Source organism: Ylistrum balloti, unplaced genomic scaffold (assembly GCF_031769215.1).
Source record: "Ylistrum balloti isolate Yb309-2 unplaced genomic scaffold, AGI_CSIRO_Ybal_v1 Utg371124, whole genome shotgun sequence".
NCBI lineage: Eukaryota > Metazoa > Mollusca > Bivalvia > Pectinida > Pectinidae > Ylistrum > Ylistrum balloti.
Genome location: NW_026782617.1, coordinates 281,906 through 305,953, shown reverse-complemented (window position 1 = coordinate 305,953; position 24,048 = coordinate 281,906). Strand labels below are relative to the sequence as shown.

Here is a 24,048-nt window from a genome sequence, read left to right as displayed (position 1 = left end):
ATGAAACAAGACCCTGTTCAAATCTTAACATGTAAAAAGGATATCAGTTTGACGTAATTTTTTTTTAGTCAAAGATTGATAAGAATAGACCATCTTCTGGTACCATGGTCTAGAATATACTGTGAAGACTTTTAAAGAAATACCAGTCTGACAGGTGTCATGACCGCTTTAGAACACTACAGGGAGCCGAGCCTACTTATTCAAAACACAATGCTTACTGTGCTTGTGAAGGAGGTAGAAGATTAGTATCGGAAGTTCCACACTTCATCAGGACACAAAGGAAAGCTGGAGTCTATTACAGTTTGTCATGATATAGATCACAGTCGTTATCACAAGAATCTGAAAATCATCCGATACAGGTTTTCACAACAGGGTAAATGACCTGTGACCTCTTCACTAATGACCTATGTCGACCTTTCTGTTGACCTATGACCCAAAGCAAGAATCTATGACCTAGGAACACTGCACAAAAGAGGGCTACTGAACATGACAGTGCTATGTTCACCAATAAGCCATTATGTCACCACAATGGTAGAAACTTGTACAATGTCTGTTAGCTGTCAGCTATCCATGTTAGGATCATACTAGTACAAGGCACACATGCGGCCTCTGACCTCAAATCAGTCAATGACCTCTGACCCATTAGACTAGTACATGTACAGCTGGTACTGTATCAGAAAGAAATTATTTACAGAGACAGAAATAATAGCTATTAGCCAACTTTTAATGGGTATAGGTACATTCTGGACAGTGTCCAGGTGATGCAAATTGACCTGTCAGATAAACTACCAGTATCACATGAAAACACATTCATCTGACTTTGGAAAAATGAACAATAGATCCTGAAAGATGCATTAGTATCAATGTAATCTTTAAGTGTACACAAGGAAAACAACTCAATCCAGCTGACTAGACTAATGACACAACCTGTCAACTCAACTGATCTGTCAACTCAACTAAAGCACAACTAAACAGGATGAGATGAAAAGCAGGACTAAACACACACATAAATCTAAATCACCCTCCTCCTCCCCCCCCCCCCCCCCCCCCCCCCCAAAAAAAAAAAACCCAACAGCATCTACATATTCAACCAGAAACTCCTCCTCAAAACCAAACAGAAACACAAACATGACAAGAATAAAAAAATTATAAAAAGCTGAGGAAGCTAAAATTTGATAAAAGTAGCAAATTTAAAATTCCAAGTAACCAATGGCAACCAATGAGATACAGTGGACAATGTAACACTAGCTACAGAGGAATCAGACTTTGACCATCCTATTGGTAACATTATCCCATACCAACACATTGCTATCAGGCTGCCCTAAAACTGCCCTTTTCATCAGGTATGGCCGACAGGTATTCAGGCGGATAAATTCCTACCTGGACAGGTATCGTTAGCTGTTTCCTTTCGCATGTGATCAGGTATATATCCAGGCGGCTTTATAAAGGAAGTCAGTGATCTAGGTACCTATATATGGTGACTGGATGGTTTGTTCCCCCTAGGTGGAGCTGCACAATGGAAGGATCCCCAACCTGTTCTATTTACTATGACAGGTATGCTTCAATCTTCATGCGGACTTGTGTTGTCTAAGCCACAGGCAATATGAATTTTCATAATAGTCTTATCTACTGTATATAACCTCCACACATACATCTATTTCTCCCGTCCCATTAAAAACGTGAATAATTTCATTTAGGCAACAGGTCGAGAAAACATAGAGTTGGTGGTATACAACTTCCTAAACCAAGCATGACTGCTCATCCTGGCGTGCTAGTGTCTCTTTTATTAAAAACCAGGACAAAACTCTGCTGATGTGTTGGCACATGTCCACAGTTGTTATGAAAATAATTTTTTATCTTAATTTATGTCTGCGGAATCTGAAACTTAATGAATATACAGTTGAGGAATCTCATGTGTTTGTATATAATGACCCAGTATGATAATACGCACCTCTAATAGAAAATCTCAGCTGGTTATCTCACAGCTGTGATATAGGAACCAGGATACATGATACACCTGAATAAATTAAACCTAGGATATCTGAAACCACAGGTATTTTCTTCAATTTTCTATACATACATGATGTGTCTGTGGGGTATTTAAAAAAAAAAAAAAAACATTATTTGTCTATACAACAGCTCCAAGAAGTCTTGTCATTACTTTCTGTAATTTCCTTCAGTTGCCTAAACCTTACAGCCTTATATGGAAAAGACAGTTACTACTTTTCCAGTTAGTGACCTTTGAGATTTCTCCGGCAGTGACTGCAAACTTCTCGTTATTACAGGCTGACAATATGATATGGTCTGGGACCACAGTTTAACACTTGTCAAATCAGATTTCTGAATCTACAGATCTCCAACATAATGGTCTGGCCAGCCAGTCATGACATTTACATACAATGAAACTCCGGCACTTGACCGATCCAATTCAGAGGGTTATTATTCTGATCCGAAACCATGTTTTATCTAATAGGGATCTGCGCGTAAACCTGATGTCCAGATCATGGGATAGGCCTCCGAGAAATTCCAGGAAAAGCATACAGTAGTAAATGATTATTATTGACCAGAAAAATCTATAATTATGCCTTAAGGGTTTATTTAGATAATTCTGACTACCCAATGATCATTTCAGGGGGAGATAATTTATTGAGACAATTAAGTTTTGTAAAATCAATGTTCCCGTCAGAATAATTAATTGCCTGCCATATGTACACAGATGTTTCCTACGATTAAGCCGGAGGAAAAAAATTGTTGCAGTGATGGTAAATCACTGCTAGTTGACGAGCATCTCATCGCCCAAATTGTACTATAGTCTTATATTGAACTCTGACTTTTGAGACAAATATCATTACCAACTGAAGAATTCCCACATAAATCTACTTTCACTTTCATTTTATCAAACATATCTTTAGTCAGTTATGCTCTAGATTTGTATAATTGTGTGTGGTGTGTTTGTTAGAAAAGGGGGAGGGAAAGGTTAAGATTGACCAGATAGGGGGACAGGGTCGCAAAATTTCCTGTCATGCCAAAGACTGGTGTTATTATATGAAACACCGACGTATAAAACCTCTTTTACAATTCCAGCATCTGATAATGTATATCAAAAAGCATTAAAGATATACGAGTGGTCCTTACCTCAGTCAATGGTGGGAGTCGATCAAATCTAAACATAGTTTCCAGGTTTCAATCTATTGAACTAGATATTAGATATCCAAAATTCGCTGAATTCAAATTAAACTTGCACTGATGTGACCTAAAATGTAAAGTCCTACACCACAGAGTTTTCCCTATGAAGATGTTTTCAGCATCAGTAATCCAACAGAAATGCGAGTTTATCACTGTGTATAGTCACTAAATCACCTGTCTATGTTTCACAACCAGTCAGCTTCACGGCGATTTATAAAGTACATATCCTATTTGATGTAATTCAAGGAAATTATCTCCTCGATTGAATGATAGCTGAAATATTTACATATAGTAATCGCTCCAGTAAAGCTCGTTTCCTTTCTGTGCACATAGTTGTGTTATCATGACTATCAAAACTTGACATAAGTTGCGACACTTATAGTCAACATTTCTGCTGTAGATTACACACGGGATCTGAATGCCCAATTAGCTATGTATATAGATAGCTGCCACACTTAAACTTTGTACTCGTTTTCAGTTGGGATGGTGAGAGTTAAACATGAACATACAGCTTCATTTGAAACAGTCAAAGTAATTGATACGAAGCCAATTATAAAATAATCTCTAAAAGAATGAAACAGTGCAACGATTTATTTTTATCCTAAAGTGTAATTTAATGTACGTGTGTGGGAATTTATGATCATTTTGTAAAATTAAACTTGATCTGGGTTATCAGATAAACTCTTAGTCATTCAAACACATTTCCGTTAATTTCCACAAGAGTTTGTGTGACTGAGATTGTGATGATGCAGCGTGGGGGCATCTTTTTATATATACATTTCCCCTCCCTGTGGGTTTGATATCCTTCCCAATATCCTACACCTGCTTCTGCTAATTATACCAGTAGATGTTACAAATCTCTGTGATGTTTTCTCAATCACCACACAGTTTTTCTGCCCCCTATGCCTCATAAAAACCAGAGATCATGAATGGGGATATGGGCAGTCTATCTGGGTTATCAAATGATAATCATTTTAAATGGCTGTATGTATACACATACCTTACTTAAATATTAGGCTATATGTATGTGTGCTGTAGATACACAAGCTTACATCACTTGTCAACCTCCTGGTGATAAAAAGCTAAACTGCAATCACAAGTAACGTATATAAAACCAACAGAAATAAAAAAAAATTCAAACATGAAACATCAAAAAATTAATAGTTATGTTAATAGAATCGGACCAAAAAGGTGTAGTAAATATTCATTTCATAAATATTAAAAATTTTAATACATTTTTATATAAAAGCTTGGATACAATGGAATGAGGTGTATAGATAAATACATATATAAAAATATATATTGTATACAAAAATCTATGATAAATGACAAAGAATAAAGTGGTACTGATGCTGGGCGGACAACCATTATCCATTTAACAGTGTGTTTTCCAACCAGTGACTTCATTAATGGTACATTAATTTTCTCCTCATTGATAACAATAATGAAAATGTAGAGGCTAAATCAATGGTTATCTATAAATCATTTCTGTCCTATTTAGCCTCAATACAAAAACAGTATACATTAAACATATGCATATAAATAGTTAATATGCTAACAATTCTATAAATTATTGCTACACATGCTAAGCTTAGGTGAGTTAGAGACTTCTATTCTAAAGCTGGTTGTCCCCTCCCCCTCTCCTGCACCACTCCCCCCACCCCCACACTCTGACCTTTTCTACCCCATCCACCCAACCCCACCCTTATCCTCTAACAACTAACATTATGAAAGTCTAAATACCTAATCCATCTTTAAATGTGTGTGAAATGAATGAAAACAGTAATAAAGGGATTTTTCTACCATAATTTCATTTTACTTTTTGTAAACATGAATTTTTTCAAGTCAGAAAACTAGCCTTGAACATCTGGTAATATAAAGAAGAAATAAACACTACATTTTTATATCTTTAGCAGTATAACTGTCAAATATTGACGTGGGAAAATTTCTAAATTGTCCTTATAATCAAAAGTCTATAAAAAAACAAGTTTTCATTGTAGAATAACTACGGTAAATCAAAATTTAAAATCAATACAAGATAAGATTGCTTTTCTCCTCCCAAATACCATGCCACCAAACATCCGCACATCAAGGTGAAGTTAAAATTTACCTGACAGTTTAATGTTTCATTGTCAAGCATGAAATTGACAGAATATATGCGGTGTTCTTACCAAGGCATTTCCTCCCCTCTATTCAGGGTAGGAGCTGTATATCCTTTTCTACTTCATAGTTCCCGAGAATTTTCTTAAAAGCTTGCTTTTGAAACCCCAAAAAAAACTGAATCCATTATAAAATTTTTGTTTTTACCTTATGTTTTGTGCTATATCGGAACAAGCCTGATCCTGCATAGATTTATCATAACTGTCTTGTTTAAAACAAAATTTCTTCAATAGAGTGATTTAGATATTTTTGAAAAAAATGTATTTAAATGAATTTATTGATTGTAAGCTAACATAGCTTTTGCCTTTAACAAGAGAAGGTAAACCCAGTGTTGTGTGTAGCCGTCATGCATGAGAAAACTCTAATGTATTGCTACCACCACCACCGCATCCAGAAAATTCCTGAGTGACATTCCACACCTAAGAGAGAAACTGATACCTATACAGTAACACAATTGTTGGATGCGTGACAGCGCTGATTACCACCGACCTTAACCTTCCTTCAGGTGACAGCTTTAAACCAATATTCAAATTCCGATTTTCAAAACACCTGAGAAGACTTTTGTTTAATTTGACTTTACAGCAATTTAACAATGACACAAATTTTTGTGAACTTTAATTAAAGTAATGAAAAAAATGTAATGGAAATTTAAAAAACAGAAAAAATAAAAATTAATTCAATTTGAAAATCATGGCAGTAAAAATTGTGGGGATTCCTTGTGTCAACGATATTTGAAGTCTGATGTAAGCCATACCTGGTACAGTCGAGCTATTTATGATTATCTAGCTGTACTATGAGGGTGGACTCCCTGTGGCCACAACATCTGTTTTACATTACATTCATGTCAAAGCACTTTTTGGGGATTTTTTTAAAAAATAAATCCTGATAAGAGATATGATTCTATCGAAGATGTTGATATTCATGAACATGTTTTAAAAGCTGACAAAGAACAATGACTTTCGGCATGTCATTAGCATGGTTTCTACACATTGCATAATCAACCTAGATTTTTGGAAAATGTAGATTACAAATATTGATCTACTTTGCCCCTGGCATGGTTTACATATTATGTCCTATTTACAAACTTCTCTCTGTACACACCACAGAGATATTCCATGTATAGAGCTTTTCCACAGATGTTTATATATCTATATGGCATCTCTACACATGCTGACATATTTACGTTCTAACAGATTCATTATGTAAATTTTAAACTTTGTTGCTAGATTTTATTTTTCTATAGAAGAAAAGGGCTTCTTTGAATTTGCTTTTCAAATGTCAGAAATCTTAATGAAGATGAGTTAAAATTGAAGAATATCATTGACAGCACATAACCATACGTCTTTTAACACCTGCAGCTAGTGCACAGGTGTATACAAACAACGAACAGTTTGGACCAGGTAGATTTACAAAACCAGTGTAAACCTCAGGAAGAAACTAACAAGATAGAAAACATTAAAATAAAACATTGGTAAAAGTGAACACCCTACCTGTCTGTCCAACCACGCTATCGTGTAATACTCAGGTGAACCCATCAATGTTCTGTGGTCAGCTCAACCTAATTATTTTATACTCCTTGAAACTTTTCACAAAATTGAAAAAAAAAAAAAAAAATCACACACTTGAAAATTTGTTCTTGAGAAGATGAAAAAATCAGCAATTGAAGCCTGTGAAATCCTCGGAACCAGGTTTAGTGCTGAGAGTTACCAGCAGGTGTGAGAGGGAGAGTTGAGTGGTCCTGTTAGTGGTGATTACAGCGACCGAGTGAGGAAACACAATCAGGCCGCTAGTATCTACACGACACACCTGTACTATATACAATACCTGTACACAGGTAAGTATATAACTAGCTTCAACTTTTCCCCCAAAACACTGAATGCCTCTGTCAACAAAACTAGACCAATAAAGACAGAGAGAAAGACAATAAAAAATTAGCTCAACTCACCACAGATGGGACTGATGTTAATGGAACGAGTTGATATGAATCCAAAAGCATGCTGTCCAGATACAGGTTGAACCAATGGGTGGAATACTCAGGTGATAGGTCTTATCACAGTATATAGCCTACCATTGGTCACGGCTGAGTGGAGCGAGGAATTCCGTGTGTACCTTCTCCACAGTTACCTGAGCCTACAGATTCACAGTATGATCCTCCTCTGTACAGTAGTACCACACAACACCTATCGCCACTGTCCCAGCCAGGAATACAGCGTGTGGCCAGTACTGTCCCAATCAACAACGCTTGTTACACCGTGCCCAGTATACGCAGTTGGACAAACAAATGAGCGTGATGCATGTCCTAGCTCCAAAGCAGTCAGCGCTAGCCTCAATTGATAGGCCTGGATTGGTCGCTCACAGCATTAGTTCCCAGTGAGGCTGATCTGGGATGTGGGGTGGGGAATAGAAGATGAAATGGAGTGGATATGAAAAGGGCTTTAGGGATTAAAAGGGAAAAGTCTACAGAAGTCCAAAGTGACAAGGAGAGGTCAGCCCAACTATAGTGGATTTGTTCCCATAGTGTTGAGACAAGGTCAATGTAGTCCCTTGGTATTGGTCCTGAATCAGAGATGTGGTCCCTGGGTATTAGTCCTAACTTAAGGGGTGTGGTCCCTGTGTATTGGTCCAAAGTAAGGGGGTGTGATCCCTGAGTATTGGTCCAAAGTAAGGGGATTTGATTCCTGTGTATTGGTCCAAAGTAAGGGGATTTGGTCCCTGTGTATTGGTCCAAAGTAACGGGGTGTGGCCCCTGTGAATTGGTCCAAAGTAAGGGGATGCTTTCCCTGTGTATTGGTCCAAAGTAAGGGGGTGTTGTCCCTGTGTATTGGTCCAAAGTAAGGGTTTGTGATCCTTGTGTATTAGTCCAAAGTAAGGGGGTGTGGTCCCTATGTATTGGTCCAAGTAAGGGATGTTGTCCCTGTGTATTGGTCCAAAGTAAGGAGGTGTGGTCCCTGTGTATTGGTCCAAAGTAAGGGGTGTGGTCCCTTGGTGTTGGTGCAAGGCTAAGGGAAATGGTCCTTGGGTATTAGTCCAAAGTTAGGGGATTAAGTGCCTGGGTATTGGTCCAATATTAAGGGAAATGGTCCTTTGGTGTTGGTCCAAAGATCAGGGATGGGGTCTCTGGGTATTATTCCAAGATAAGAGGATTTGGTTCCTGGGTGTTAGTCCAAGGTGACACCCTATTGCTAATTTAATACTAAAGGGTGTGGTTGCTTGGGGGTTGGTCAGATGTTACAGGAAGTGGTCCCTTAGTATCAGTCCATGGGGAAGGGCTGATGTCAAGAGTGCCTGTTGGGCCTGGGGAGGATCCAACAACAGGGCCACTGGGTCAAAATAGAGAAAGAAGGAAATGGCAGTATCGGACCAAGTGCCTCAAGTCTCTGGCAGTCCTGCTAATAAGATAGCGTTTGTGGAGGTGGTGACTAACATTCTTTGGTATTATTCCAGTAAGGGTCCTACAGAATGTAACCTGGCATGATCTTCCTCTTAAATGTATGAACTCAAACTTTTAAATTCTGTTAAACAATGGATAAGTGGTCTTAAAGTTCATTGTTTTTCAGGATAATTTGTTCTGGTTTCCTTGGCACAAGTGAAATAGTGTTAAAGCTGAGCATTGCATACATGTAAATGTTGTGTACAGAAAATCTTCACTTCAGAATCAATGGAAATATTCATTTTAACTTCACCACTTTATTTTGTTTAATCTCAGCTGAGCCCTTTGTCTAACCATGAAAATAAATAGTACACTAAAATATCCACTAGTGCAGTAACACTTATTAAAACTTACAGGACTTTGATCTTTAAACGCCCTGTATATACTCAAAATCTCAATAATTTAGATTAATGCTTTTCAATTCTTTGTTTTATTTTGCCGATTGAGAAAGATATTTCATGGTATGATTTTGTCAAATCTTCATACCTTAATATGTTTTAGTTCCAAAACAGGGACCAGCGTGGGGTAATTATTATAAAGAATGAGGTATTTAAGGCTCTCAATCAATAGGTATCACTAGATTGACTTATTTCTAAGAATCATGATTTATTATAATTTCTTTGCATCTGGTTTAAAATCTGTACTCAATATCCTTTGTCCCTACAGATCAGTCTCTCTGCTGGTCTGTTTATCTTCTGGCCTATGGAGGACATACATACTTAAATATCTGTTGTTATGGCCCTTTTGAATACAGCTAGACAGAGTCTACAGATAAAGTCACTGATGAAGTAGGAGTGACCAGACTGAAAAATCAAAAGTCTATTGTGATGTGGTGATATATGTACTGGACTGTCCTTATTGTTTACAAGTAACCCAACCTGAATGTGTCTAGCTAAATAAATCACACGGCTCCAAGTCCAGTGTCTTGGTAATAGAAAAATAAATGACAGAAATGGACAGGCTATCTGTCCACCACACACAATAGCCTGTGGTCAAGCACACTTGTCATAGATGTGCCATATGTGACCTGTAAAGTTTGGTTGGTCAATTCCAGACACAGACTTCCAAGTCCAAGGTGACTGACCACTGCAGCCTAATGAATCTATGAGTCTAATTTGTGGAAGTGACATCATTGTATATAGCAATAATTTGTAGCTAAACAATTAATGGCCATTTCTGCACAAATTAACATGCCTGACCCCCAGGGCTGAACAGATCACCTACACCCAAATATAATGCATATCAGCCTCTGGGCCTTTGTACCAAACAATGACAGTGACAAGTCAACAAGACCTAATGCACACAAACTGATGCAGTTACCACAGTGTATATCATTGAGATGTCGAGGTAAGATTACCATGGACAGACAGAAATTTAAATAATTGTTTTACTGAGAAGAAAAACTCTCTCAGCGGTGTCTTTTTACTGCAGCAACTGTCGCTATGTCTTAAAAATTGATAACATTCCAGACAATGACCTTTATAAGACCGTTCCCAAAGTCACCTTCAAATGCCCTTCAATACACAAAAAACATCCTTTTAAGATTACCTTGCGTAAAATTTTCAAAAATCCAAAATGAAAGACTGCGAAAGATTCAGACATGACCGTCATACCGAATAACAGTTCATAGCCATTTTGGGTTTTCAATTACTCCATAATTTTCTTATCACAGAATATGGAGTCCCCCTCTGTATCCTTTCTGTACAGTACAGCTTGTTGGTGTAGATTTCATTGAACTTTATATATACACATATATACAGTTAACATCTGGGCTGACATAACCAAGAGCAAACATAAAACATGTGGAATAGAACCTAAATCAGACATTTACAAAAACATATTATACGTTAGTATACATTTACATTACAATAGAGATATTGACAAGTTATTTGGAAATGTTAGATAATACCTATCCCATCATTGCCTTACTTTATACTGGAGTCCCTGGTCCTCTACACTGGTTATACATCCATACAAATATGTACCAAACTCTACAGTTATCTTACTGTAAAGGTCACCCAGAGTAATATAGATATAAAGTTCTATTTATAAACATTGTGAATATACATGATTAAAAGCTCTAGATACTTGGTACCTAGGGAGTTAGTACAAACTATGAATACAGATATTATGTAATATTTTCTAAAGTGTTTTCGCTTGAATCATTTATCAATAAAAGTATTCAAAATGTCTGTTATGAAAAAGGTTAAAAAGTTAATCGTAAGTTTAACTAGATAAATGTACAAATAATTGTAGTGATACCTGAGTGAGATCTGGTGCACGTTTGGTGCCGTACAGGAACTGCAGTGTTTCTTCATGCATGCTGGGTACAGTATGGTTCTATATACACTGATCCTAGCATGTAAAACTTGTCAAGTTTATTTGAAGGCTATAAAACCTAGCCAAGAGGGGCCTTCTTAGGAGAAAATCACTGCCTTCAAACCCTATACAACAATTTAGACTGATCCAAACCATTGCAGTGACATATATCTGTATTTTTAAAACAAGGGATGAACAGGTTTATCTAATAAAAGAAAGTCACAGAATCAAAAGACAGCTCTAATCTTACTTATATTGCAAAGACAGAATTTGAAGTTAAATCCATGATACTTGATATGCATTTAAATATTTATGTATTTGTAAAAGGACACTGAACACCATCTTTTTACAAATCCAGCTGCCCTGATGGTCCCCTGGAAAAAGATTATAATTCAAAAGAGGTGTTGAGATCACTAGCTAGATTAACAACAAATTAAAGTGATAAAATCTGAGAAAAGGAAACAGAAGAAAAAACTGTCTAGTAAATTCCAAAAAGAAGTAAGATATGCAAGTTCAACATAAACAAGATTATTTAAACTAGATTTCTACCTCTCATTCAATGGTTAGATTAAACCGAATCCTTAGAACTGGTTTGAATACGAACATTTCTCGAAATACCTATAACATTATTAATGAAGCCGTAACCCTTACAACTTCACTGTCACTTGTAAATCAAACAGATCCTTTGTACTAAAAATGAGGTGGAAATTCATAAAATGAAGACATAAAAATTTATACAGTTCCGAACAAACATCCATATAACATATGCATTTAAGTGTGATTAGTATAGGCAGTCTGAATAGGCACTCAAGCATGTATCAAAACATGTTATAGGCAACTAATTGGAAGCAAGTTACCCGTAAAGTGTAATAACTAGAAATGAATACCTCAAGCATTAAATAGCTCCATATAGTATTTATAAGGCAGCAACCTTTTTTTATTGGAAATCTTCTTTTATAGAGGTTAGTTTGGTATAAAGACCTTTTGATCGATGGCCATGCATTAATGATTGATTCTAAGAAAATGAAAGTGGGAAAGCAAAGACAGTTCCCTCTATTCAGGCCAGATGTTACAAAACAACCCTAAGAATGACCAATAACAATGCATGTTTCATCATTGGTAGTTGGTGACTGAGGACCAATGACAACAGATGTTTCATCATTGATAGTTGGTGACTGAGGACCAATAACAATGCATGTTTCATCATTGGTAGTTGGTGACTGAGGACCAATAACAACAGATGTTTCATCATTGGTAGTTGGTGACTGAGGACCAATGACAATGCATGTTTCATCATTGATAGTTGGTGACTGAGGACCAATGACAATGCATGTTTCATCATTGATAGTTGGTGACTGAGGACCAATAACAATGCATGTTTCATCATTGATAGTTGGTGACTGAGGACCAATGACAATGCAAGTTTCATCATTGATAGTTGGTGACTGAGGACCAATGACAACAGATGTTTTATCATTGATAGTTGGTGACTGAGGACCAATGACAATGCATGTTTCATCATTGATAGTTGGTGACTGAGGACCAATAACAACAGATGTTTCATCATTGATAGTTGGTGACTGAGGACCAATGACAATGCATGTTTCATCATTGATAGTTGGTGACTGAGGACCAATGACAACACATGTTTCATCATTGGTAGTTGGTGACTGAGGACCAATGACAATGCATGTTTTATCATTGGTAGTTGGTAACTGAGGACCAATGACAACAGATGTTTTATCATTGATAGTTGGTGACTGAGGACCAATGACAACAGATGTTTTATCATTGGTAGTTGGTGACTGAGGACCAATGACAATGCATGTTTCATCATTGATAGTTGGTGACTGAGGACCAATGACAATGCATGTTTCATCATTGGTAGTTGGTGACTGAGGACCAATGACAATGCATGTTTCATCATTGATAGTTGGTGACTGAGGACCAATAACAATGCATGTTTCATCATTGATAGTTGGTGACTGAGGACCAATGACAACAGATGTTTTATCATTGATAGTTGGTGACTGAGGACCAATGACAATGCATGTTTCATCATTGATAGTTGGTGACTGAGGACCAATAACAACAGATGTTTCATCATTGATAGTTGGTGACTGAGGACCAATGACAATGCATGTTTCATCATTGATAGTTGGTGACTGAGGACCAATGACAACACATGTTTCATCATTGGTAGTTGGTGACTGAGGACCAATGACAATGCATGTTTTATCATTGGTAGTTGGTAACTGAGGACCAATGACAACAGATGTTTTATCATTGATAGTTGGTGACTGAGGACCAATAACAACAGATGTTTCATCATTGATAGTTGGTAACTGAGGACCAATGACAACAGATGTTTTATCATTGGTAGTTGGTGACTGAGGACCAATGACAATGCATGTTTCATCATTGATAGTTGGTGACTGAGGACCAATGACAATGCATGTTTCATCATTGATAGTTGGTGACTGAGGACCAATGACAATGCATGTTTCATCATTGATAGTTGGTGACTGAGGACCAATGACAATGCATGTTTCATCATTGGTAGTTGGTGACTGAGGACCAATGACAATGCATGTTTCATCCCGGACTGTTTGTGACCATTAAATTGATCATTGAGAATAAACCATGTTCTATACATTTCGGACAATCCAAGACCAAATATAAGTAATGTCTTGTTCTGAAATGAGAAACAACAACAGAACAACAAGACATACTGATGGGCTTTAAAAAACATTCAACTTTATATACCACAATAAAATAGAATATTTCCAAACAAGGTCTTTGTGAAAACCATAAGGCTTTTCCATAATCATTATCAACTTACAAGACTCAAAAGCCTGTGTTGATAGTTTATGTCAACTGTTGAAACCCTGCACAGGAAATGTTGATATTAGAAACAAGCTCTTGAATATCGACTCAACTGCAACATGTAAATATAGATCGTGTTAAGCTTGCCTCCCCAATCAATCTAGAGATGGACAGGTTTGCTGACATGAAGTTTGCAAGAAAAATCCTCTCAGTGTGTAACAATATGACTTTAAACAAGTCTGCATATCTAACAGTGTTCCTGCCCTGTGCGACGTTCCAACCATTATCAACATCAGTAATGATGGAGAAAATAATTGAGACATGCTATCAACAGTATACTGCAGCACCAATCTGATGACATCATCCTTAGTGAATGCAACTTTCATTTTGTCCATTTCTTTCAAACTTATATTTGGGTCTAAATTATGTATTTGCTTTTTAAAAAAACTTTTTTTGTAAACAAAGAACAATTTCAGAAATATGAAGCATGAACATTGCAGTTTTATCTGCAGTGTATTAAAACACTATTGCATCAAGAATTTGCTTTTATCAAGGCAGCAGAGGCATAACAGAGTGAGTAAAAATGAATGGGCTTATATTAAATGTATTTCAATTATCAACCAAAAAACCTACTGAGGTACCAGAGGGCACAAGCATACAGTAGATTTGTTATAAAGCATTAAGGTACCAGTTCAAGGTACGCTGTCATTAGCAAGTAAACTACTAACTCTGTAGATATTTCATTGTCTACTATCCTGAAAATCATAGATTTGTCACAGTGTGATATCATATTTACTACAATTACAATTATCATGTTGGATATATCCAATTAGAATCAATTAATGTTAATTAAAACCCTCTGTAGAAGGTAGCAATGAGATGTATAGCTGGCACTGTTATATTGTAGTGCTAGAAACCATGCGTTTCTAATACAGATTATCAATGCCCTGTAGGGATTACACCTTTCTGAAAACCAAATCAATTCAATTGACCAATCATTTCATCATTCCTGCAGTGATTTTTAGTGTCCGTCTTCCATCATGATCAAAAGCACAACACTGAAACATAATTTTCTGAATGATGGTAAAATAATGCTGTTTCTGATTTTTTTTTTTTTGTTTAATAGAATATCCTATGGCGATTTCAGGGGCTGCAGAGTGAAGATAAGTGATTTTGACAGTGTATGATATTGTGCAGTTCTTAAACACATACTCCACACTACATACATGAAAATCTAATATCTTTGAGAAAACAGCTCTTTATTTCCCAATAATCCATTAGTAAAAAAGATTGAATTAGCGCTACAATAGAAATCACTTAGTCAAGCTATCAGTGGTGTGTTTTCTAAACTCCATCAAAAAACAGTCGTCAATACACCTCGTATTATATTATATTATATCACATATTTTGTGTTGTCTTGGATACGGATAATAATTGGAAATATTCTCCAAGCAATTGTCAAAATCAACAACACCAAATAGCTAAGACTCCAGATAAATATTGACTTTCTCCGAGTTCATTAGACTCCACAGAATCAAATGTCCACTTCTTTATCAGTGTCAAGGTCATAAATCCCTCAACTTGACCTCAAACAATATTTTTAACTTCCAGGGCATGAAATTAATTCAATACAAATTAAAGCACCCAGAGAGGATATAATGTTAACATCCATATTGTAATCTGAGTTTAGCCCTATTCTTGCTGAATATTTTGCAGTAAAATATATGCACTAAGAACAGTTTTCTTCATATAGAAATTAGTGTGCTCTTATTCAATATTGTACTATATTAAGTACGTTTATAAGAGATGAAAAGATTCCAGCATTATTTGTCACTATTTTTTTCATCTCTTTTGTGAAACTTTCAAATACAGAGTAGACTCCAAAAGTCATCCTTATAGTAGTAATCTCACATATTGTTTCCTTTCTGTCCGATTAAGTTTGCTTTCCAAATATAATTTTTATACCTCGTCTATACTGGTATACATCTTAGGAATTCTTTTAAGGTCAGCAAGTTTAGGTCATGTGATCTGTTACTACTAATATGTTTTGTGTTGTGTGTGAGGGGGTGAGGGGGATGGGGGCGCGGGGGGTTGACTGGGTGTGGGAAGGGATAAAAACACAAGTAATTATTATACCTTTTTAGTTGTAATTTCTTAGATATTACAAGCAGCAAATACTTTTTTTGAATTTTCCATTTCTGGTTAGCAACACTAACTGTATCCCCATTGCCTATGATGCTTACATATTTCAGATGATTTGATGTACCAGGGATTGTACCTTATATCATGTTTCAACATGTTGACAACTGACATGGTAATTTACATCATTGTATAGCTAAGAGATGCAAGTTGATGAAGATCAGGGAAAGATTTACAGGCATCATAATGATTTCATTGATGAATTTTACAATATGAAGTTGGATGTGTTTGATGCTCATTAGTATGCCAAGTGGCTCTGTTAATGTTTACCTTGTTATCAAGTGAAAACATGCCATTACTTTGCAGAAGATGTTACCCTTCCGGAACACCTGGTCCTATTTTCCTTTTACTTTTTCGGAAGTCTCCATGTAGATCTTTCTTTTGCTCAAATTTTGCTCTAGTAATCTGATCTTAAACAGGTTATGCTAATGTGTCAGTAATATCTCTGTTATCTTTGTATGATAGATAAATTCAGATATGGTTTAAAGCTAACATATACACTGTAAAAACAACAAGAGGACACAAGCTTTTTTTCTCTGTAGACAGATTTCAGACCCCTGGTCATTAAATAAACAAGTACGAGTTCAACCCATCTACCCTGGATCATTTTTCCTTCCAGGAGAAATTCTACACTAAAGAGGGAGGACCTCAAGCTAGTCTGAGCTACTTTCATACATTATACAAAGTTCCACTTGAGTGATGCCACTGATCTGAGAAAGTAACCATATCTATATCTTAAATAGCTTCAAATTCAGCCTTTTGTCCATCCTCTAGTAAACATTTTCCCAAGGCTTGTAACCAGGGAGTGAAAGATAGATAATACACATGGTTACCAGGAGTGCTTGAATAAGCAAAGCGATCTTATGAATGTTGGACATGACACGGATAATTAAACACTACTGGTAATACATGCATAAGATATGTTTCATTCTTCTGACACTTTCAGAACAAAGTTCACCGAGGGAAAAAAAAATTAGGATATAAAGGACAGAGTTGAGGTCTTTTTGATAACTAAGGACGAGCAATTTAAAACATGTTTTTTTCGAAGTTATCCCATTGAACTGTGTTTTCTCGCCACCCCATGTGACCTACTTTATTGATGTCTGTTTACCATACAAATACATCACCTTCTATTTCGTTTACTTTTGCTATGCATTTCAAAAACCGACGAGATATCTCATTTTTTTGTATGCTTGATATCAATCTAGTTAAAATACATGTTTTTCTTTATAATCGCTGTAGGCCTGTCGTAAAAATCACAACAACCATCAATTATCCAGCAATGTGTTGTAATTTTGGTATAAATTGAGTAGTTTGTTCAACAACATAGACATTTTTTTCTACTGTGTAATTGATTTCGAGTCCTGCTTCCATTCGAAATGGATAAATCATGCTAACCTGGGGGCCCCGGTATTTCACTGTGATATTTGAATAGAAATACCGTGATCTGCTATTTTGAAAGGGGAGGGGGAATCAGGCAGGGGTTGAGCAGCATGTTCAGGCTTGCAATACAACAATCAAGATTATAATTAGGAGCTAACGACAATTTTGGACCAATGTCAATCAATTAACGACTGAATTAAGCCAGGGGTATTGTGTGTTTGTGTCCGCTTGGGTCATGTGGCAGAATTTCCCTCCCAATCAGTCTCCTAGCTAGTCTCCACAACATGCAACATACTTGGCTTTTACTGTTCTGGAACACGCCATCACAAATTCCTGATTAGTAATTACCTAATTGAAAAACTATCAGCGGCTTACGGAATTGTTTACAATACTATAACAGTCATTTACAAAATATTTATTGTCCGACACAAATCAGATGCAATGAGGTTTGAAAAGTACAAAATACTGTACAGGAAACCTCTATCATTAATTTACATCTTATAACTGTATCTGATGTTTTAGCTGTGTTATATCTAAATATGTGCTTTTCATTTAGATCTAATGCTGTTTCACAACACAATACGTCTAGTTAATACACAATCTAACAGCTAGTGTTTCTAATCAACAAAAGCGTGGAGTTTTTCCCTAAGATCTTTCTCTTTATCAGAAAGTATAAAATTAAAGATTCAATTCCTTTGAATAAAATATGTAAAGATTTGTTACAAATAACCATAAAGATTGGGTTTGGCATAGTTAAATGACTCCGGGAGAAATTTGCAATGCTGATTGAGGGAAAGTTGATATTATGTCTGCTCTCAAGATTCTGGCAGTATAAATGCCTGGTGTCATATTTCTTATAGACAAGCACACGCCACAGAGAACAGGATAACTAATACCGATCAATATCATTCTACATGTGATTTATTAAGCAACAACAGTCGCCAATATTTGGTCAACATTTCAAATAAATGTAATTCAACTACATTTTAGTTGAATTCAATATGATGAAGAACAGAAAAGAAAATGAAAGAACATGACAATTGATTTTTGATAAATGTAACACATTACTTCCTTTCACTGAAATGTTTGTCATTGTTGACAGAAATGATATTGAGACAAATGTAAATGAACTAGTTAATTTGAAACCTGCATTAAAATTCATCTTCAATTAACAAACAACAAAACCGTTTAGTTAGAATGTTATGATCACTTGAAAATGTTGATAACAAGTCTAGGCATCATGAAATCATGTTTGTAATCTGATATACCTAACAACTTAGGAATGAATGGTTATTAGGAAAGGGCTATACATCAGAATTCTGTCAAACACAATATCACACTTCCTTAAAAACTTCTCAAATCTTAACATGTCAACCATCACTAAGACATTATTGCAAGCAGAAGGGTAAAATTCCACTGCAATAAATTTTTTCCTTTCTTCTGCCAACAAACCTATTTTTTCTAATTCATTTTACCTTTTCGGTTTTGACTTCATCAAATTGAAAGAAAACTTTGAAATTGTCTTTGGGAATAGAATACAGCCAATGACAAATCAAAAAGAAAATTGTTGAACTAGAAGTGGACAGGTGAGACTGGTACTAATCGGATTCTATCTCCATAAGTACGAGAGATCTTCTCCTATCTCGAGGGAGAGAACGGCAATCAAGGGATTAAACTATACTGAACCTGTAGATCTGTTGGCCGACAGTTTAGACCTAGTAATTGTTGAGGAACAGATAGGATCTTTGTATAAAGGCTTTCTCTCAATGACCACTTTTATTTAGTAAGGAGAAAAAGTTTTGTATATTGGACTAATGGGCTATGTCGGTTCAATGGCAGGCTGTTTGTACATTGTTTGGAAGGATTTCGGAATGAGTGGTTTTATCTCCACCGATATATATAGGCTAAATGAGATAACAAACCCTGAAATAGGATCGGTATTCAATTATTGGGTGACCCTTCAATCTTTTAGTGGCCAGTCCAGCTATATTATCCCTAATAGGGAATTCCAAATATTACATGTATGTAGGTGTACTCCAGTGACAGGGTTTTATCCATGAGAGTACTGGTTCAATTAAAAAAAGTGGGGGGTGGGAGGAAACTTGAGTAAATCTGTCTACAGAAATATCTCATTCTATTATGAAATACTATGGTCAGTGAGATAAGATATGTTGACAGATCTGAGTGGTCAGAATATTTGTGTGGCCATGGTAATCACTATTTAATACCCCTAAGAAGGTAGACCAACCCTGTCACCAGGTATACAGTCCATATAAGGGCACAGGATTTTAACAAAACCTAACATTTATCGATGTTAAATAAGACAAATACTGTGATTGAATGTTTAAACATGTCTGCTCCAAACTGTTCGCCAGTAAAGGACACCTTCAAACAGAAACCAACTGTCTACTGGGACAACCAACTTAGGCTGAAGCTGTCACAGACCGCCTCCCATAGATAATACATGTCAATATATACAACCGCTCACAAAGCAAACTTGTCTGGAAAGACCACTTCCTATAACTTCCAACAGCAAAAGCCTCTCTTGAGAGACCACTTTCTAAAAAGAAAATGTGTCTAGAAAGGCCATTACTTATAGAAACTAGAGAGGTTACCTCCAAAAGAAATTACCTTTTTAGAGAGACCAGCTCCTATCAAAACTTGTCTAAAGAGGCCAGCTCCTATTGAAAATTGTCTAGAGAGGCTACCCCTGACACAATAAACTTGTCTGGATAGGCTACCTCCTACAGCAATATCTTGTCTGAAAAGAGACCGTTTTCTACAGAGAAAACTGAAGTAGAGAGATTGCCTCCAACAAACAATCAGTCTTCAGAGAGGCTACCTCCAACAGAAACAGCCTGTCTAGAGAGACCACCTTCTACAAACAACACTTCTCTAGAGTAACTGGTATAGAAAGAGGGTACTTTTAACTAAATAGCCTGTCTAGAGAGACCACCTACAAACAACACATGTCTAGAGTAACCTGTCTAGAGAGACCACCTTCTACAATCACTTGTCTAGAGTAATCTTTCTAGAGAGACCACTTTCTACAAACACTTGTCTAGAGAGATCACCTACAAACAACACATGTCTATAGTAACCTGTCTAGAGAAACCACCTTCTACAAACAACACTTGTCTAGAGTAATCTTTCTAGAGAGACCACTTTCTACAAACACTTGTCTAGAGAGACCACCTACAAACAACACATGTCTATAGTAACCTGTCTAGAGAGACCACCTTCTAAAACAACACTTGTCTAGAGTAATCTTTCTAGAGATAGGCTACCTCCAACAGAAATAAACTGTCTGGAGTGACCAACTTCCACAGAGGAAATCTGTCTACATAAACCACCCCGGACAGAAACGAAATGTTTTGAGAGATCAACTCCAATAGAAATTACCTACAAATTGTACCAAAACATCCAGTGTCTAGATTAATGACTTCATTTGTAAAGTAACATCAAAGATTGGTAATTTCTTTAAACCTTTAACCATTATTCATGGTTTTCAAATGTAGACAAATGAAATTAAAAATTGGTTAAGTATTGTGAAGTTGAAACAAGCATGTAATTCATCGATGAATGAAGAGAAATATTGAAACCAATTTCATATCAGTTTCAAAAAAGAAAAAAAAAAATCCTTGAACCCATTTAGTTTAAATGTCTAAATGTTTAAAGAAATGTATTCCCCTAATCAATAAAATCTCAACATACAACTGATAAACAAGTATTGAATAAAATTAAATTGAGTCAAATTACAAACAGATCTATGTTTCTTTGATTCTGTCTCTGGTAATTGAATATCTTATAAGAACTTGGGGGAAAAAATATGTTTGAATTTTACACCTGATCAATAAATTTAAGTGCTGTCAGTAGGTATTAATCTTCTCTGTGTCATACGCGTCAATTTTCTGCTATCATCACCACAATCTGTTTTTCTCCTAAGCCAGGCTTCCTTAATTCATAGCCAGCACCTTGCTTGCCATAATTAAAAGTTTATGACAGACTGTAATTCAAGGAGATCAGTGGTACTTTTTCATTTCCTTTTAATCTCTGGAGCCACTATAATACCAGTGATAGGCTTGAAGGAACAGGTATTATACTGCAAAATTTTTATGTTCCAACAAACTGATAGGTTCTATTGATTAATTCTTAATGTCATTTTTTTTCATTCAAATCTAACAAAACTAATGAACTTCGGCGGTTTATCAATCCAACAATAGATAGCACTACAGTTTGGTCACTATTGACAACGATCACATGATATTTGGTCACATGATACCAACAGAAGATAAAAACACTGACATTTCTAGATATAGCAGGCCCAAAAATTGTAAAATTTATTGACATATCAAAGTGTGATTTCATTAACACCACAAAAAAAAAAAAAATAAATAAAAAAAAAATGATTCAATAAAATTTTAAGATATGTCCCATAGAAAGCAATGAAAACATTGGAAAACTTCCACAGCAACAAATTGATTTTAATCTAAATAATTAAATACAATCAACATCATGATGAATTGTTGCAGCTCTTGGGTAATATTACATCTTTTTACCCTTGAGGTAGGTAAACACAGCTAACTATAAACCCAAACCACTCATTGCATTTTTTTTTATCAACGATGTATGTCTCTTAAGAGACTCCAGTGTTTTTTTTCCACTTCTGATCACTTTGGTAAGTACTGGTACAAACAGTCTTATGATATTAGTATTACATAACTTTGTTACAGTTACATAATTAAGATTCATGATCCGATAAAAAATATAAAACAATTAATCACTCATACTAATATTACCATTATGTACATTTTGTCTTAAATCTGACTGTCCTTTACTTACTTACATATCATGCTTAATGTCCGCCATTATAGCTTTTTAATCTTTCGACAGAAGAAAAGCTCTTCAGAAGTTTGATATAATATCTCGATTAAAGGTCTGATTTATTTTCTAGACAAAATATAGTTCAAAATCCAGAGTAGAGAAGATATACGGACGCATTTTGATTATTTTACAGGTTCAATTGACATATCGTGTCATAAGACAATGTTATTTCAAGATTGACCATAACCTGGGGATATTTTCAGGACCTTTCTTTGAGAAACCTTTGTAAGTGTTAGAGTTATTTATTTAACCAAAGCATCTCCGGGCAACTAGCACTTATAGAAACATGTGTGAGTGGAGAAAATGACAGCCACTCTGCCACCTTGTTATAACCATGACAGCTACCTTACGGAGATACGATAACTACAGTACAGGGTACGTGTAACAATCACCGTAGCATTTCTGCCCCATCCCTCACGAAACTATTTCAATCCCCTTTAGATACACTGGTGTCTATCGTCAGGTTACAGGTAGGCTGTGTTTGACACTCCCAAACTCAATCCTGTAGGACAAGATACATTTCTGTGAAGGACACTCAAGGTTAAATCTTCAAAAATATCTATAAGAAATATCATGAATTTGGTTAATATATTACCTTAAAAAGATTCATGTTGTGAAAAGAAGAAATTTCAACTATTTTATGTTATTTCAGATATAGGTTTTGATGATTCAGTGAGTGCTTATGCAATAGTGTGACAACATTTTGACAATGACAATTAAGCATAAAAATCTATAAACAGATTATCTTGTTTTTGTAATCCATATTTCAAAGTCTAATAACACAATTATAATTAGAAATGGGAAATGTTTATTACAGGAACTGGATTTGTAATTGAGCAGGTCATGCAAAATGGCAAATACTATCCTTCTCTTTTACCTTTCCCACACATCATCCTTTTTTGTTTAATGAATTAATCAAAATTCAATTTTCTGACAGCAATGAACAACAAATTAAAGACTGTATCTAGTTATTCTGCCAAAAACTTAGTTGTATACATTCCTTTCAAGATTGTTTGTTTTTTTGCTAGATGTGGAGTTATTCACCACCTGAAAATTTGACAGGTTCCTTTGAAAGAATTTCTGCACAGTACTAAACTGTAATTATCAAATTGCTGAAAGAAAACTTCGAAACCGACAGCACGCTGAAATAAGTACAAATCATTTGTTCTCCTGATCAAGGGTTGCAGATCTTGAAACAGCAAAAAAAAAAAAAATGTTCTTGTGCATTTTCTTACCAGAACAAGAGGGACAGCTGTCTGTGGCAGATGCTGCTGTTGATTCAGGTACATTGCTATGGTAACGATAATTCAAAATGGCTGCTTCCAGTAATATCTTTGTATGTCCGGTGCTACACTTGTATGAATATGAAATTTCCTGGCTATAACAGGACTACCTTATCAACAGTTACCGTATTACTACCAATGTTTGTCTGGCACACATAAAACATGAATGCAGATCTAGTGAACTCTGACCTCAATGGAGTACCCACAAAATGCTATCTGTTTAATTAGCCGATAACGTGTCTGATATGGGACACAACTCTCCCTTATAGAATGGTAAAATTATCAACCCAATAATTCAGGCGTGGGATAATCTGGTGAAGTATCATTGAAAAAGCTTGATAAAAGCTGGACCTGTAAATTGAAGCCTTTATAAATCTT

The 24,048-nt window shown here is 35.8% G+C and overlaps 1 protein-coding gene across 9 annotated transcripts in view; it reads right to left on the bottom strand.

Annotated features, from left to right (window-relative positions):
• The window catches only part of LOC132560847 (RNA-binding motif, single-stranded-interacting protein 3-like), a 164,811-nt gene that overhangs the window by 76,286 nt on the left and 64,477 nt on the right, over positions 1-24,048 (bottom strand). The window contains exon 1 of one of the 9 annotated variants that reach the window (XM_060225543.1): positions 11,039-11,086. The exons of 5 other annotated variants lie outside the window; for them this stretch is intronic. Coding sequence is in view for 2 of the 4 variants with exons in the window: in XM_060225544.1 (XP_060081527.1) it covers positions 7,292-7,342 (51 nt within the window). In the remaining 2 variants the exon portion in view is untranslated. Of the gene's footprint in view, positions 1-3,135; positions 3,213-7,291; positions 7,402-11,038; positions 11,087-24,048 lie in introns of those variants that run through there. 3 more of the 9 variants (XM_060225544.1, XM_060225541.1, XM_060225545.1) reach the window with 3 other exon arrangements.